General features: G+C 56.2%; 1 protein-coding gene and 1 long non-coding RNA gene across 3 annotated transcripts; one reads left to right on the top strand and one right to left on the bottom strand.

The window, feature by feature from the left end:
- Positions 1-1,317: 1,317 nt before the first annotated feature.
- PTGES2 (prostaglandin E synthase 2) lies at positions 1,318-6,400 on the bottom strand. 2 transcript variants are annotated; one of them, XM_059410703.1, is made up of 7 exons: positions 6,099-6,400; positions 4,738-4,935; positions 3,945-4,003; positions 3,453-3,602; positions 2,986-3,186; positions 2,522-2,639; positions 1,318-1,877 (listed from the first exon to the last, which is right to left on the bottom strand). In XM_059410703.1, the coding sequence occupies exons 1-7, from the start codon at positions 6,366-6,368 to the stop codon at positions 1,755-1,757; spliced, it is 1,119 nt and encodes a 372-aa protein (XP_059266686.1). In that variant the 5' UTR covers positions 6,369-6,400; the 3' UTR covers positions 1,318-1,754. The 2 variants fall into 2 exon arrangements, with proteins under 2 accessions (XP_059266686.1, XP_059266687.1); XM_059410704.1 differs by lacking the exons at positions 3,945-4,003; positions 4,738-4,935; positions 6,099-6,400 and adding an exon at positions 3,854-3,938.
- A 795-nt stretch (positions 6,401-7,195) lies between these two features.
- LOC132024384 (uncharacterized) lies at positions 7,196-11,313 on the top strand. The gene is made up of 3 exons (XR_009406236.1): positions 7,196-7,534; positions 10,851-10,966; positions 11,070-11,313. It is a non-coding gene; the product is annotated as an uncharacterized LOC132024384 (long non-coding RNA).

Genomic DNA, 11,313 nt, shown 5'->3' with positions numbered 1-11,313 from the left:
GGTCCCTGTCCCCTGGCATGGCTCAGCCACCAACAGTTCTTCCTCTGCAAAATGCAGAGACAGAAGAAAACCTCAGCCGGTGAACACAGGGAGACGGTAGGTGGCTGGGAGCTGGGGCCTGGCTGCACCTGGACCTCCTTAGCCAGAACAGGCCTCAGCAGGGAAGGCCAGAGGCTGAGAGCCACAGTCGCTGGGCTGGGCAGAAGGAGCCTAATGTTTGGAAGTGGCGGTCTTGGTTTCTCCTGCCCTCAGGTCTTAAGTCCTGAAAGGCTTTTGCTCCAGGGGCCTGGAGCGGCCTGTGGCCCAGTTCCTATCATGCTGAGGGAGGCTGTGGGACCAGGACTTGAGGCCTGATTCAGGGGGACTGCAATCTGGACATGCTGGTGCTCCCCCTGGCCAGGCCACTGGGCTGTGGCTCATCCATGCGTCTCAGGAGGAATGAGACGGCGCAGACAGAAGCCGGTGATGGGAATGAGAACAAGCAGGCAGCGGGCTGGCTCTACGGGAGAAACTGAGGCCGCTGCTTCCAAATGTGAGGCCATCGGCCTCCAGAGTGCTCACCAGGCCTCTACCTTATTTGAATGTTTGCCATCACAGGAGCATGAATTATTTTTATGTCTTAAAAAAAAAATGAAGTAATATTTTAAGACTCTCGAGAGGTCTGGGGGAATGGGAGAGCCCGGCGAGGAGAGTTCAGCCCACTGGCCACAGGCTGGGCCTCTGGAGGCCATCTAAGGCAGCCAGGGGAATGGGGACCCCCGACGCTGGGTGCTCGGCTCGGGAGAGCTCCACTCATAGCCGCCGCCTCGCTCCCAGAGCTGGCTTTTCCCTGTTCCAGAGTCTCCATCCCCAGGCCTGGGACTGAAGCCCAAATGGCCACCTGCTTCACAGGTTCCGAGGTTCTGGGAACCCTGCTCCCCCGGCCCAGGAGCAGGACTGGAGCCAGTCCAGCCCCTGCTCTGAGCTGGGCGTCCTTCTCCATACTTGACCTGCATCTCACGCTCAAACCCTCACGCTCTCCCCTTGAGGTAGAGGCTATCATTATGCCCATTTCGCGGAGGAGGATGCAGAGGCTCAGAGAGGGGCACAAGTGGGCCTGCGTCCTGGGACATCTCGGGCTTCCCAGCTGCTTATCCTGTGGTGGTGTCCCAGGGTCCCTGTGACACAAAGCCTGCCAAGTCCTTCTCCCCAGGTCCGACACCCAGTTAGCACCGGACAAACTAGTTACCACCAGGGTGGGGCGGGGGCCTCAGTCTGAAGCCTTGCTCACCAGCAGTCCCGCACGGCACCCTCCACGCCCCACCACAGCACCACGAATGGAGCAGCAAACCTTTTCTTTATTGCAAACGTGACACACAATCCCAGGGGCACCTGGGAAGAGCCGGGACCAGGAGGAGCCAGAGATGAAATCCTTTGTAAACCAGACTATTCCTCCTTCCCCTGTCCAGGGCAGAAGCCTGAGCCGATTGCCACCCCAAGGTGCGGAAATAGCAGGGCACAGAAAGTCCCAGAGAAGGGCAGGCTTCTGGGCCCCTCAGGGGACTGTGGGCAGATACCAAGGCTGGCTTTTGTCCCCCATCGTCCCAGGGCTGCAGCAGGTGCTCTGTGCTAGAAGCCAGGGAGCTGGGGGGTGGGGGGGAGGCACGAATATCCCATCCCCCACCCACCGCACAGCATCAGTTGCTGACCCAGTGGTCCTGGTCCCCGGCAGCCAGCGTCTTCTGCTGTGTCTCACCACTCCAGGGACACTCAGGTCACTGGGGGGCCTCAGCAATGGCTTTCTCCATCCGCAGGTACCAGGGCTTGATGCGGGTGTGACACATCAGGTCGTCGAAAGCCTCCAGGCCCTCCATCACGCGCAGCACACCATACACTGCCTGGGGGAGGCGACAGAGGGACATCCACATCTGCCCTCCACCAGCTGTGCGCCCTGGGGCCTGTCACCTCCCCTCTCTGAGAGGGCTCACTAAACCGCCAATTTTGCACATGGTGCTCGGAGTGAAATGTGGGGGATTTCTGTAGGTTTTGTCTGCCCTGCATCCACTCCCCCTATCTGGGCAACAAACCCCACCTCTAGAATTTCCTTTGGGAAAATGTCCTGCCCCACTCTCGGGTCCTAAAATCTGAGGAGAGAGGACCCCACCATCCAGCTCTAAGACCCAGATCTGGCAATCAACATATTCCATCCCAGCTCGAAGGACTGCTTCGGGGCTTGGCACTCAAGCCAGGCCAACAAGACACTGTCCCAGGACTTCTGGTGGGTGCAAGCAGCTCCAAGGAGTTGAGATGCAAGAGGTGAGGCCCAGCCCTGGTAATACCACTTGGGTCCCTGGATCCAGCTGGGCCTAAAGCCAGCCCCTCCCCTGAACCTGTCAGTGATGTGAAGCAAGACAGTTCCTTGGATGGAGCCAGGTGCCTCCAGAGCAGGAGAGCTGTGAGACTAGGTATTGCCTCCAGATGGGCTTCCTCTGCCCAGATAGGCCCCTCTAGTCTGGGCATCCCCTGCCACCACCAGACTCACCAGATCAGCCAGGTTTGGCTTCTGGCCCCCCATGAAGGGCCGGTCTTTGCCCACGGCTGCCACCCACTTGTTGGCAGCCTCATAGAGGTCCTCACGAACATCATCTTGAAGGTGGTGCCTAGTGAGGAAGGGAAGTCCATCAGGGAAACTCCAACCCTTGGCCCAGGTGGGGAAAACGGGAAGGCTAGGGGCCGGGGCCACCCCCCTAAGGGGCATCACACCTGCAAAAATCAGTTCTCATCCGCCCCAGTCAGGGAGGCCATGACCAAAGGAGGACCCAAGAGACCCAACCCCAGAGAAAGCAACAGAAGGAGGCACAGAGCAGACCCCCAGGCCGGTCTGCTTCCCCTGGGGAGGCGGAGGCAATTGGGAGTTCTGGCTGAGGGTCCCGGCGTGGCATAGACCAGGGGCTCGGGGACAGCAGGCCCCCCCAGGCACACATGCGCACCCGTGAGCCCCATCACCTGCTCTTGAGCCGCTTGCTGATGAGGTACATGGCCGCCGCACCCATGTACTTGGCCACAGCACCCTCCACTGCCCCGAACTTGCCCTCCCTGACGATGTAGTCGAAAGAGGCCAGGGCCTCGGCAGGAGTGCGGTACACGTTGGGGGAGATCAGGTGCACCAGCCAGTCATCCGCCCACTGCCGCCACTTCATCTCCTCCCTGTGGGCAAGACGGGGCGGACAGAGGGCAGGCCGGGTGGGCTGCTGAAGCCGGGGCCTAGGAGGCGTGGGAGCAGGTGCACTGTCTAGATCGAGCAGCGTATGGATGGGAAGCCGAGGCCGGAGCAGGATTTCCAGAAGGAGACTTAGCCCTGGCCATGGCCGCAGCCCTCCTGGCCTCCCACCCTGCTCCCCCATCTCAGTGTCTCACTCAGCCTGTCCCCCCTCGTCCCCACCTCCAGAAGACCCCGCCCCCGCCTCACTTACGTCCTGGCCTCCTTCCCACCATACATGCGCTGGGCCTCCTTCTCATCCAGCATGAGCCAATACTTGTTACAGAATTCCGTCACCTCCTTCCCCTGGTCGTTCACAGCCTTCATGGGTGGATAGTAGGTGATGATGTCTTCCAGGGGCTGCCTTTGGGAAACAGCCAGAGTCTCATCCCAACCAGTTCTTCCTCTCAGAGGCCGGGTCATTGTCTGCTCAGCGTGGAGATCTACCCCAACCTGAGCCGGTGCCGAAGGGGAACCTGGACCAACCCCCCAAAGCTTTCGGCCCTCTTCTGGGAGCCAGAGGGGGTCCTGCAGCAAGAGGACCTTGGGGCAAATAAAGGAGCATCTCCCTGATGTGCAGAGCTGGGGGGGGATGGCTCAGAGTAGAATGCCTACCCTGCTCCCCTGGAGGAACCCGGGTGAGGCCTCCTGGGAGATAAAACGGACGAAATGCAACGCCAGCCCAGGCCTCTGAGGGGCTCCTTACCCCGACACCAGGTAGGTCTTGAGAGCGCTGATGATGACAGAGGAATCATTCAGTTGTTGCTGGAGGATGAGAGGTTAAGTTGGGGGAGTGGGTCCTGGAGCCACCAGCAGGGTCACCAGGGCTCTTTTAAAATAAACACGCAGGCATTCCAGGAAACTGGTCCAGGAGAACCCGGAATTGTTTGTCCAACCCTGGGGGTTCATCCCCAAAATCAATGCCCATGGAGCTTTCCCCGCCCCACAGGACATAGTCCCCTCCCCACCCTGCCCACCGCTGCCGCGGAGCTCTCCGCAGCCTCCACTTTCCGCCCGACGCCAGTTGTCAGGCCCATCCTGAGTGAGAGAGGCCCAAGTGTGGCTAATAGGAAGGAGGGTGTGGCGAGGACCGAAAGTCTGGGCCCTGACCACTCACCCGCCTGGCGTCCCACGCGCTGAGGGGCAGGATGGGCTCTAGAAGCTATAAGCTAGGAGCCAAGCACTGGCCAAGCATTTCCTGCCACCTGAGAGTATGGCCTTCTGTTGATTAATGAAGAAGCAAGCCCAGAGAGGCTAAGTGACCTGCCCCAAGTCATGTAACCAGAGAGTGGCAGAGCCCCACCTTGAGCCCGGAGCACCCTAATTTCAGAGCTCACACAGTTGAGCTCTGGAACACTCCGCCTCCCTTGGGCCCAGCTGGTTCATAACCCACAGCAAGGTCCAAAGAGACCACACTGTTCCAGAGTTGCAGAGCAGGGCCTGCCTAGGGGGTACTCCAGGACAACGCAGGCTGTGGGGGGCTGCTCCCTGAGGCTCACCAAACTCTCTCCTTCCTGGGCCAGCAGGATGGGCACCTTCCTGTAGGAAGAGAACTTGATCTCGGCCCTGCGCACGGGGTTCACTTCTACCACCTGGTAGGGCAGGGCGTGGAAGTCGAGGAAGGCGCGGACCTTGCTGCAGAAGGGACACGTTTTGTACTGGTAGAGGGTCAGCTGCAGGCGACTGGACAAGGAGAGCTGCAGGGGGAGCAAAGGGAGGGGCTTCTGAGGCCTGGTGCCCAAGCCCCACCTGCAAGCAAATTTCTCCCAAGGGAGACTTGTCGGAGGAGGCTGGGAACATCAGGAGGAATGGGGATAGGTGGCAGAGAGAAAGGGAGACACAGGGAGGTGGGGAGCAGACCCGGGCAGTGGACAGTCCATCCTCAAGCACCCATACAGCACCCTCCTCAGGCAGGAAGTACAGGTAGGATGAATCTTCTGGTCTCCGATCAATATGAGACAGACCCCTCTCCTCTCCCTCCTGGCCCAAGAGGACAGACATCACACACACACACACACACACACACACACACACACACACCTGCCGGCGCCAGGTGGGCTACCCAAGATGCAGAGCAATTGTTTCAACTTGGAGTGAGCACTCAAACTCCCTCAACCCAAGGGACCCTCTGGATGAAGGACTGGAGCCCAGCCTTTGCCAGAGTGGGATCAACCTCAAATCTCCAAGGATGGGGAGGGCCTGAATCTGCATGTTCAGCAGATGAATAAGCCCTAGGGACGCTCACTGCATATTAAAAGCCAGAGCAGCAGCCCCCTCCCTCACTGTTCAGATGGGACACTGAGGCTGGACCACATAGGGTGGGCAGAGAGATACAGAGAACTCCACTCTCTCCTACCATCCTGTTTCCCTGAGCCCAGGAAAGGGGCACTCGCACAGCCCAGCTAAGGGAACCTTCCTGCACCTCTCCATCTCAGGGCCTGGAATCTAAGGGTTATCGGTTCTCTAAAAATGCTGCAACTAATAAACAAATGCATAACCTTATGATCTGAAGATGGTGGGAGGGTTTGGGGAAAGTTTATTACTTTCCAAACGACAAAATGTTTAGAAAGTAATGAAGGAGGCTTGCTTTCCCTTTCCTGTAATCTCCAAATCTTTCCATTAAAAAGTCTAACAACACGTTAGAAAATGACTTTACGACGAAGACAACAATTCTAGTTGGCAGACAACAGTGGCGACCCCATTGCACAGATGAGGACGCTAAGTGCTCATATTTAAATCCGAGTCACTTGCCCAAGGTCACAAACGGACAGAAGAGGTGATACCTGACCCCGCCAGAAGTCCCCAAGTTCGGCGCAGACCGCAACACCCCTACCCGCGGTTCGGTGCGTCCCGGGCTTACCTGCGCCGCAGAGCGCTGGGCTCGGAGGTCCTGGGCGCGCAGGTGCCACCGCGCCGTGTGGTACAGGCCCAGGACGCCCCCCAGGGCCAGCGCCGCCGCCCCCAGCAGCCGCGGGCTGCCCTTGCGGGCTGTGGCCGCGGGGCCCGGGCCTCCCGCCGCTCCCGCGAAGCCAGCCCGACTCTGCGCGGGGAGTCCCGACGGAAGGCGACTACCCAGCCTCCAGGCCAAAGCGTGCCCGACCGGCCACAGCGCCCGTGCAGCCTGGGCCATGTTCTCTTCGCCGGCGCCGCGGGCGGGCGCGCAAAACGAAGACGGCCGGGAATCAGGCTTCCCTTAAAGGGGCGGGTCTCCATCATCCGAGGGTTGCTAGGGGTGACAGTGACGCCGAGCGGGGAAGAACAGCCCCGGAGGAACTGAGCGTGCATCCCGGGCGCCCGGTTTCCACGCACTCGTGAGAACCACAGAAACACACTCTGGGATGTTTGGGAGTCGCTAAATGCCCGGCTTCTGAACATGAGTTATAACCCTTCTCGGTGGTGACCCGGGGCCGAACGCAGGAACTCGTCGTGAGGACTTTGGGTCCCAGCGTCGTCCGGGACCTTCTACCTCATGTAAGAAATTGAATCCTGAAGGGTGTCACAAAAAGGGTCACAGCTCTGGGTCCAGGAGGTCCAGGAGGGCCGCGGAAACGCCAGACCACACCTGGTGCCCACGACTCGGGCTCTTTCTGCCCTCCCGCGCCGCTGCACCGTTTCTTCTGTGTCCCGAACCATAAAATTTTCCATACACACTAGGGGCCTTAGAGACCACGTGTCTCAGATTTCAACCAGGCGGAGGCGCTGGTTCGCTGACCAGCAGGTGACCAGCGGCAGGAATGGGCAGAGTGGAGCTGTCAGGCTGCCCCGCCCCTCTGCCGGGCTTGCTCGCCGTAGCTGAAGGCCCGGGTCCCCAGCACCTAGGCTTCGCGGCGGGCAGTCCCGGATGGCCCCTCCCGGAGGCCCGGAAAGGAGCTGGGCTCGGATAGTAGGCGGAGATCCAAAGACCGGTCAGGATGTGGTCAGGGAGGGGCGGAGTCCGACGACGGGGTGGGGCGGGGACAGAGCTGGGCTCGCGGTAGAGAGCGCGAGAGCTGGGCTGCCTTAGGGACAGAGCTCGGGGCCTGGTGGGCGGAGCCTGACGGGGCTGGGCGGGGCTTGAGTCGGGTGGATCCCGCGTTGCGGTGGCTTTCCTCCTCCGGGTTCCCCTCGGAGCGCGCCGCGGGCTCTCCGCAGCCTCCACTTTCCGCCCGACGCCAGTTGTCAGTGCGACGGTCGCCGCGGTCCACCGTCGCGCGGACATCGCAGCACCCGAGACCGCAAAGTCGGACCCTAACAGGGACCTGGGCATGCCGGTGGAGGCGGGCGCGGAAGGCAAGGACAACGGCTTCGGGGGAACAGGTGGCCCGGGGGATGGAAGGAGGGGGTGCTGCTGAAGCGACCTTTTCTTTTTCAGGGCTGCCCCCCTGGAAAGGGGAAGCGGGGCCGGGCTGGGGGCTCGGAACCCTCCCACCCCTCGCCCCCGGTAGTTTGCAGCTGCAGGTGACGGCCGGTGGTTCAGGGCGAGCACCTCCGAATGGATCCCTGGAAACCGCAACCGGCCCCGTTTTGCAGATGGGGAAACTGAGGCCGCTTCAAGATCACTCGCCCTTTTGGCATTTGCTCCAGCCACTTACTGCAGCCCCTGTGGAGACGGAGGCTCCTGAGGGGATGGGACGGGTGAACCGTCTTGGCTCAGCAGGAGGGCCTGTCTGGGTGGGCGAAGCCGCCCTGCCCAGTCAGCATCTCCAGCCACCTTTGCCGGTGTGACCCGGAGCCTTGGCGAATGTGACCTGCTTACAGAGTAGCCTGTTGCCTGCCCAGCACTGCGGGGGAGGGTGGGGAGTGTAGGGAGGGATATGGACAGAGAACCATCAGCTGTTTTTCACCTTTTCCAGCCTGTTCCATATCTGTAAGATAAGACTAAAGATTAGTATCTCCTGCATTGCGACGTCAGGATTTAATGGGAAAATGAATGAATGGAGAGAAGCCGGAGGCTAGAGAGGCTTGTACCCTAGAGACTCATATTTTTTGCACACGGGGCACCTGCTCCACCTCTCCCAAATAGAGAATGGAAACCCAGTGACCAGCACCTCCACCAAAATACTTGGCAGAATTTTCCTTTGTTCCTCTTGGTCAAGATTAGGCAGGATGTTAGGGCAGGCTCACTGCCCTTGACCCTGACACTGCTGCTTTCTTCATGCATTTATTACAGCCCCCTGTTTCTGGATAGCATTGAGCAAAGAGCCCTGCTTAATGCCCAGGGGACCTCAGCGTTTGGCTTTGATATTCCTTTTCTATCTTTGTTTCTATTTTCTTAATTTCTGCTCTCCATGTTCTCGTTCTGGTGGCGTTTTTTGTTTGTTTTTGGTTTTTGTGGTGTTTTTTTGTTTTGTTTTGTTTTTGGTTTGTTATTTTGTTTTGTTTTGGGGGGTTTTTTTGCATTTATTTTATGGTTCCTTTTCTAAACCTTTACTCAGGACACTTCACTCATTCCTTTGCAGCCTTTCCCTGTGCTAAAGCACAGGCTTAAGACTACGCACGTGCCATGTTTGTTGTGACCCCAGCCAGGGATTCAAGCTCAGCTTCATGCTACATCTGGCTGACAGAGGGAGCACTCTTCAAAATGTCCAGGCTGCTGTTCAGCCAGGATTGCTTTTTTTCTTTTTTTTTTTTAAGACTTTATTTATTCATTTGAGAGAGAGGGAGAGCACAGAGGGAGAGTGAGAGGAAGAAGCAGACTTCTAATGAGCAGAGAACCCAACGTGGGACTGGATCCCAGGACGATCCCAGGACCCCAGGATGTTGAGATCACGACCTGAGCCATCCAGGCACCCCACAAGATTGCTTTGTTTCTTTTTTACTACTTTTTAAAAATGTCTTAATGGGGGATGCCTGGGTGGCTCAGTTGGTTGGACGACTGCCTTCGGCTCAGGTCATGATCCCGAAATCGCAGGATCAAATCCCACATCAGGCTCCCAGCTCCATGGGGAGTCTGCTTCTCCCTCTGACCTCTCCTCGCTCATGCTCTCTCTCACTGTCTCTCTCTCTCAAATAAATAAATAAAATCTAAAAAAAAAAAAAAAAAAAAAAAAAAAAAAAAATGTCTTAATGGTTAATATACTAATGTCTGATTTTCAAAGTGTATAAATTAAATGTGTACATTAGGGGCACCTGGGTGGCTCAGTGGGTTGGGCCTCTGCCTTTGGCTCGGGTGGTGATCTCGGGGTCCTGAGATCAAGCCCCACACGGGGCTCTCTGCTTGGCGGGGAGCCTGCTTCCCCTTCTCTCTCTGCCTGCTTCTCTGCCTCCTTGTGTATCTCTCTCTGTCAAATAAATAAAATCTTTAAAAAAGTAAAAGTAAAAATAAATAAATGTGTACATTACTCTTCAAAAGCAAACAAAACAAATCTTGATATAGCCCAGATTTTTTCCTTTCTTGAAGACTGACAGCGTTCTAATTCCTGATTCATAATCTGACACAGTGCATTCGGTTTTCAACTTTCTATGAGAAGAAGAAAATTATTCTCACAACTCACCAGCTTTTTAATAGTATAAGGCAAATATTCAAAACTAATGATTGGTCTTTCCCTTCATTTTCTTCTCCTTTTTTTTTTTTTGTCTTGTTTTTGCCTCTTCTTATTGGACCTTTTATTTTTTGTTTTAATTTTATTTATTTATTTGAGAGAGACAGTGAGAGAGAGCATGAGCGAGGAGAAGGTCAGAGAGAGGAGCAGACTCCCCGTGGAGCTGGGAGCCCGATGCGGGACTCGATCCCGGGACTCCAGGATCATGACCTGAGCCGAAGGCAGTCGTCCAACCAACTGAGCCACCCAGGCATCCCTTCTTATTGGACCTTTTATTTTTTTTTTTTTTAAAGATTTTATTTATTTATTTGTCAGAGAGAGAGCACGAGCGAGAGCAAGCACAGGCAGGCAGAGTGGAAGGCAGAGTCAGAGGGAGAAGCAGGCTCCCTGCGGAGCAAGGAGCCCGATGTGGGACTCGATCCCAGGACGCTGGGATCATGACCTGAGCCGAAGGCAGCTGCTTAACCAACTGAGCCACCCAGGCGTCCCCTTATTGGACCTTTTAAATGAGTTGGGATTTGGGGGCGCCTGGGTGGCTCAGTGGGTTAAAGCCTCTGCTTTCCGCTCAGGTCATGATCCCAAGGTCCTGGCTTTCTGCTCGGCAGGGAGCCTGCTTTCTCCTCCCTCTCTGCCTGCCTCTCTGCCTACTTGTGATGTGTCTGTCAAATAAATAAATAAAATCTTTTTTAAAAATATGAGTTGGGATTTGGACAGAGGAGGTCATCCCAGATTATCCAGATGGGCTGTGCATGTCATCTCAAGGGTGCTCCTTAGAGAGGCAAGTGAGATCACACACATAGAGAAGGGGATGTGAAGACAGGCAGGTTGGAGCAGAGGGGCCACAAGCCAAGAAATGCCAGTAACCAGCAAAAGCTGGAAGAGGCGAGGAACAATCACCTAGAACATCTGTAGGGAGAGTGACCTTTCCCACACCTCGATTTTGGCACAGTGAACTTCTCATTTTTGACTTTGGGCCTTCCGAATGCATTAATTTCAGCCAAAAAGTTTGTAGTGATTTGTTGCAGTAATTTGATGATTTGGGAAATAGTCTATTCAGAAGATGCTAAAAGTAGGAAATTCACTGTTCACAGAGGTGCTCTGGAGAGAAGGTCAAGGGTGTGGCTGATCAGGGGACCTACGGATGTGGAGGACGAGGTGGGCCAAGACAGAAGTCTCCAGGGAGGTATGGAGGAGGCAGCCCAAGATGGTGAGATCCAGCAGTCTGGGAAGGTAGCTATCTCAGCCCGTAACAGAATACCACAGACTAAATGGCTTATAAACAACAGAAATTTGTTTCTCATGCATTATAGGGAATTTTGTCCATGATACAGCATGAGACAGAAGGAAGCTACACTTGGGGCAAAGCATAACCAGAAGCTGAGTCACTGTGTTGTACACCTGAAACTCATGGAACATGGCGTATCGACTGTACTCAAATAGAAGAAGTTGTTTTAATTTATTTCTCACAGTTCTGGAGGCTGGGAAGTCCAAGGTCAAGGCGCTGGCAGATTCAGTCTCTGGCGAGCGCCCGATTCCTGGTTCATAGGTGTCTGT

The sequence above is a fragment of the Mustela nigripes genome, chromosome 9 (assembly GCF_022355385.1).
Source record: "Mustela nigripes isolate SB6536 chromosome 9, MUSNIG.SB6536, whole genome shotgun sequence".
NCBI lineage: Eukaryota > Metazoa > Chordata > Mammalia > Carnivora > Mustelidae > Mustela > Mustela nigripes.
Note: the sequence above shows the minus strand (reverse complement) of the source record. Positions and strands in the feature narration are given on the sequence as shown.

What these genes read in the sequence shown, in the direction of transcription:
- PTGES2 (XM_059410703.1), bottom strand. Translation starts at nt 6,368, where the DNA reads ATGGCCCAGGCTGCACGGGCGCTGTGGCCGGTCGGGCACGCTTTGGCC. An exon ending in CCCAGGAAGGAGAGAGTTTG is followed by an intron (nt 4,004 to 4,737) that starts GTGAGCCTCAGG and finishes CTCATCCTCCAG; the next exon opens with CAACAACTGAATGATTCCTC. An exon ending in AGCAAGCGGCTCAAGAGCAG is followed by an intron (nt 2,640 to 2,985) that starts GTGATGGGGCTC and finishes CTTCCTCACTAG; the next exon opens with GCACCACCTTCAAGATGATG.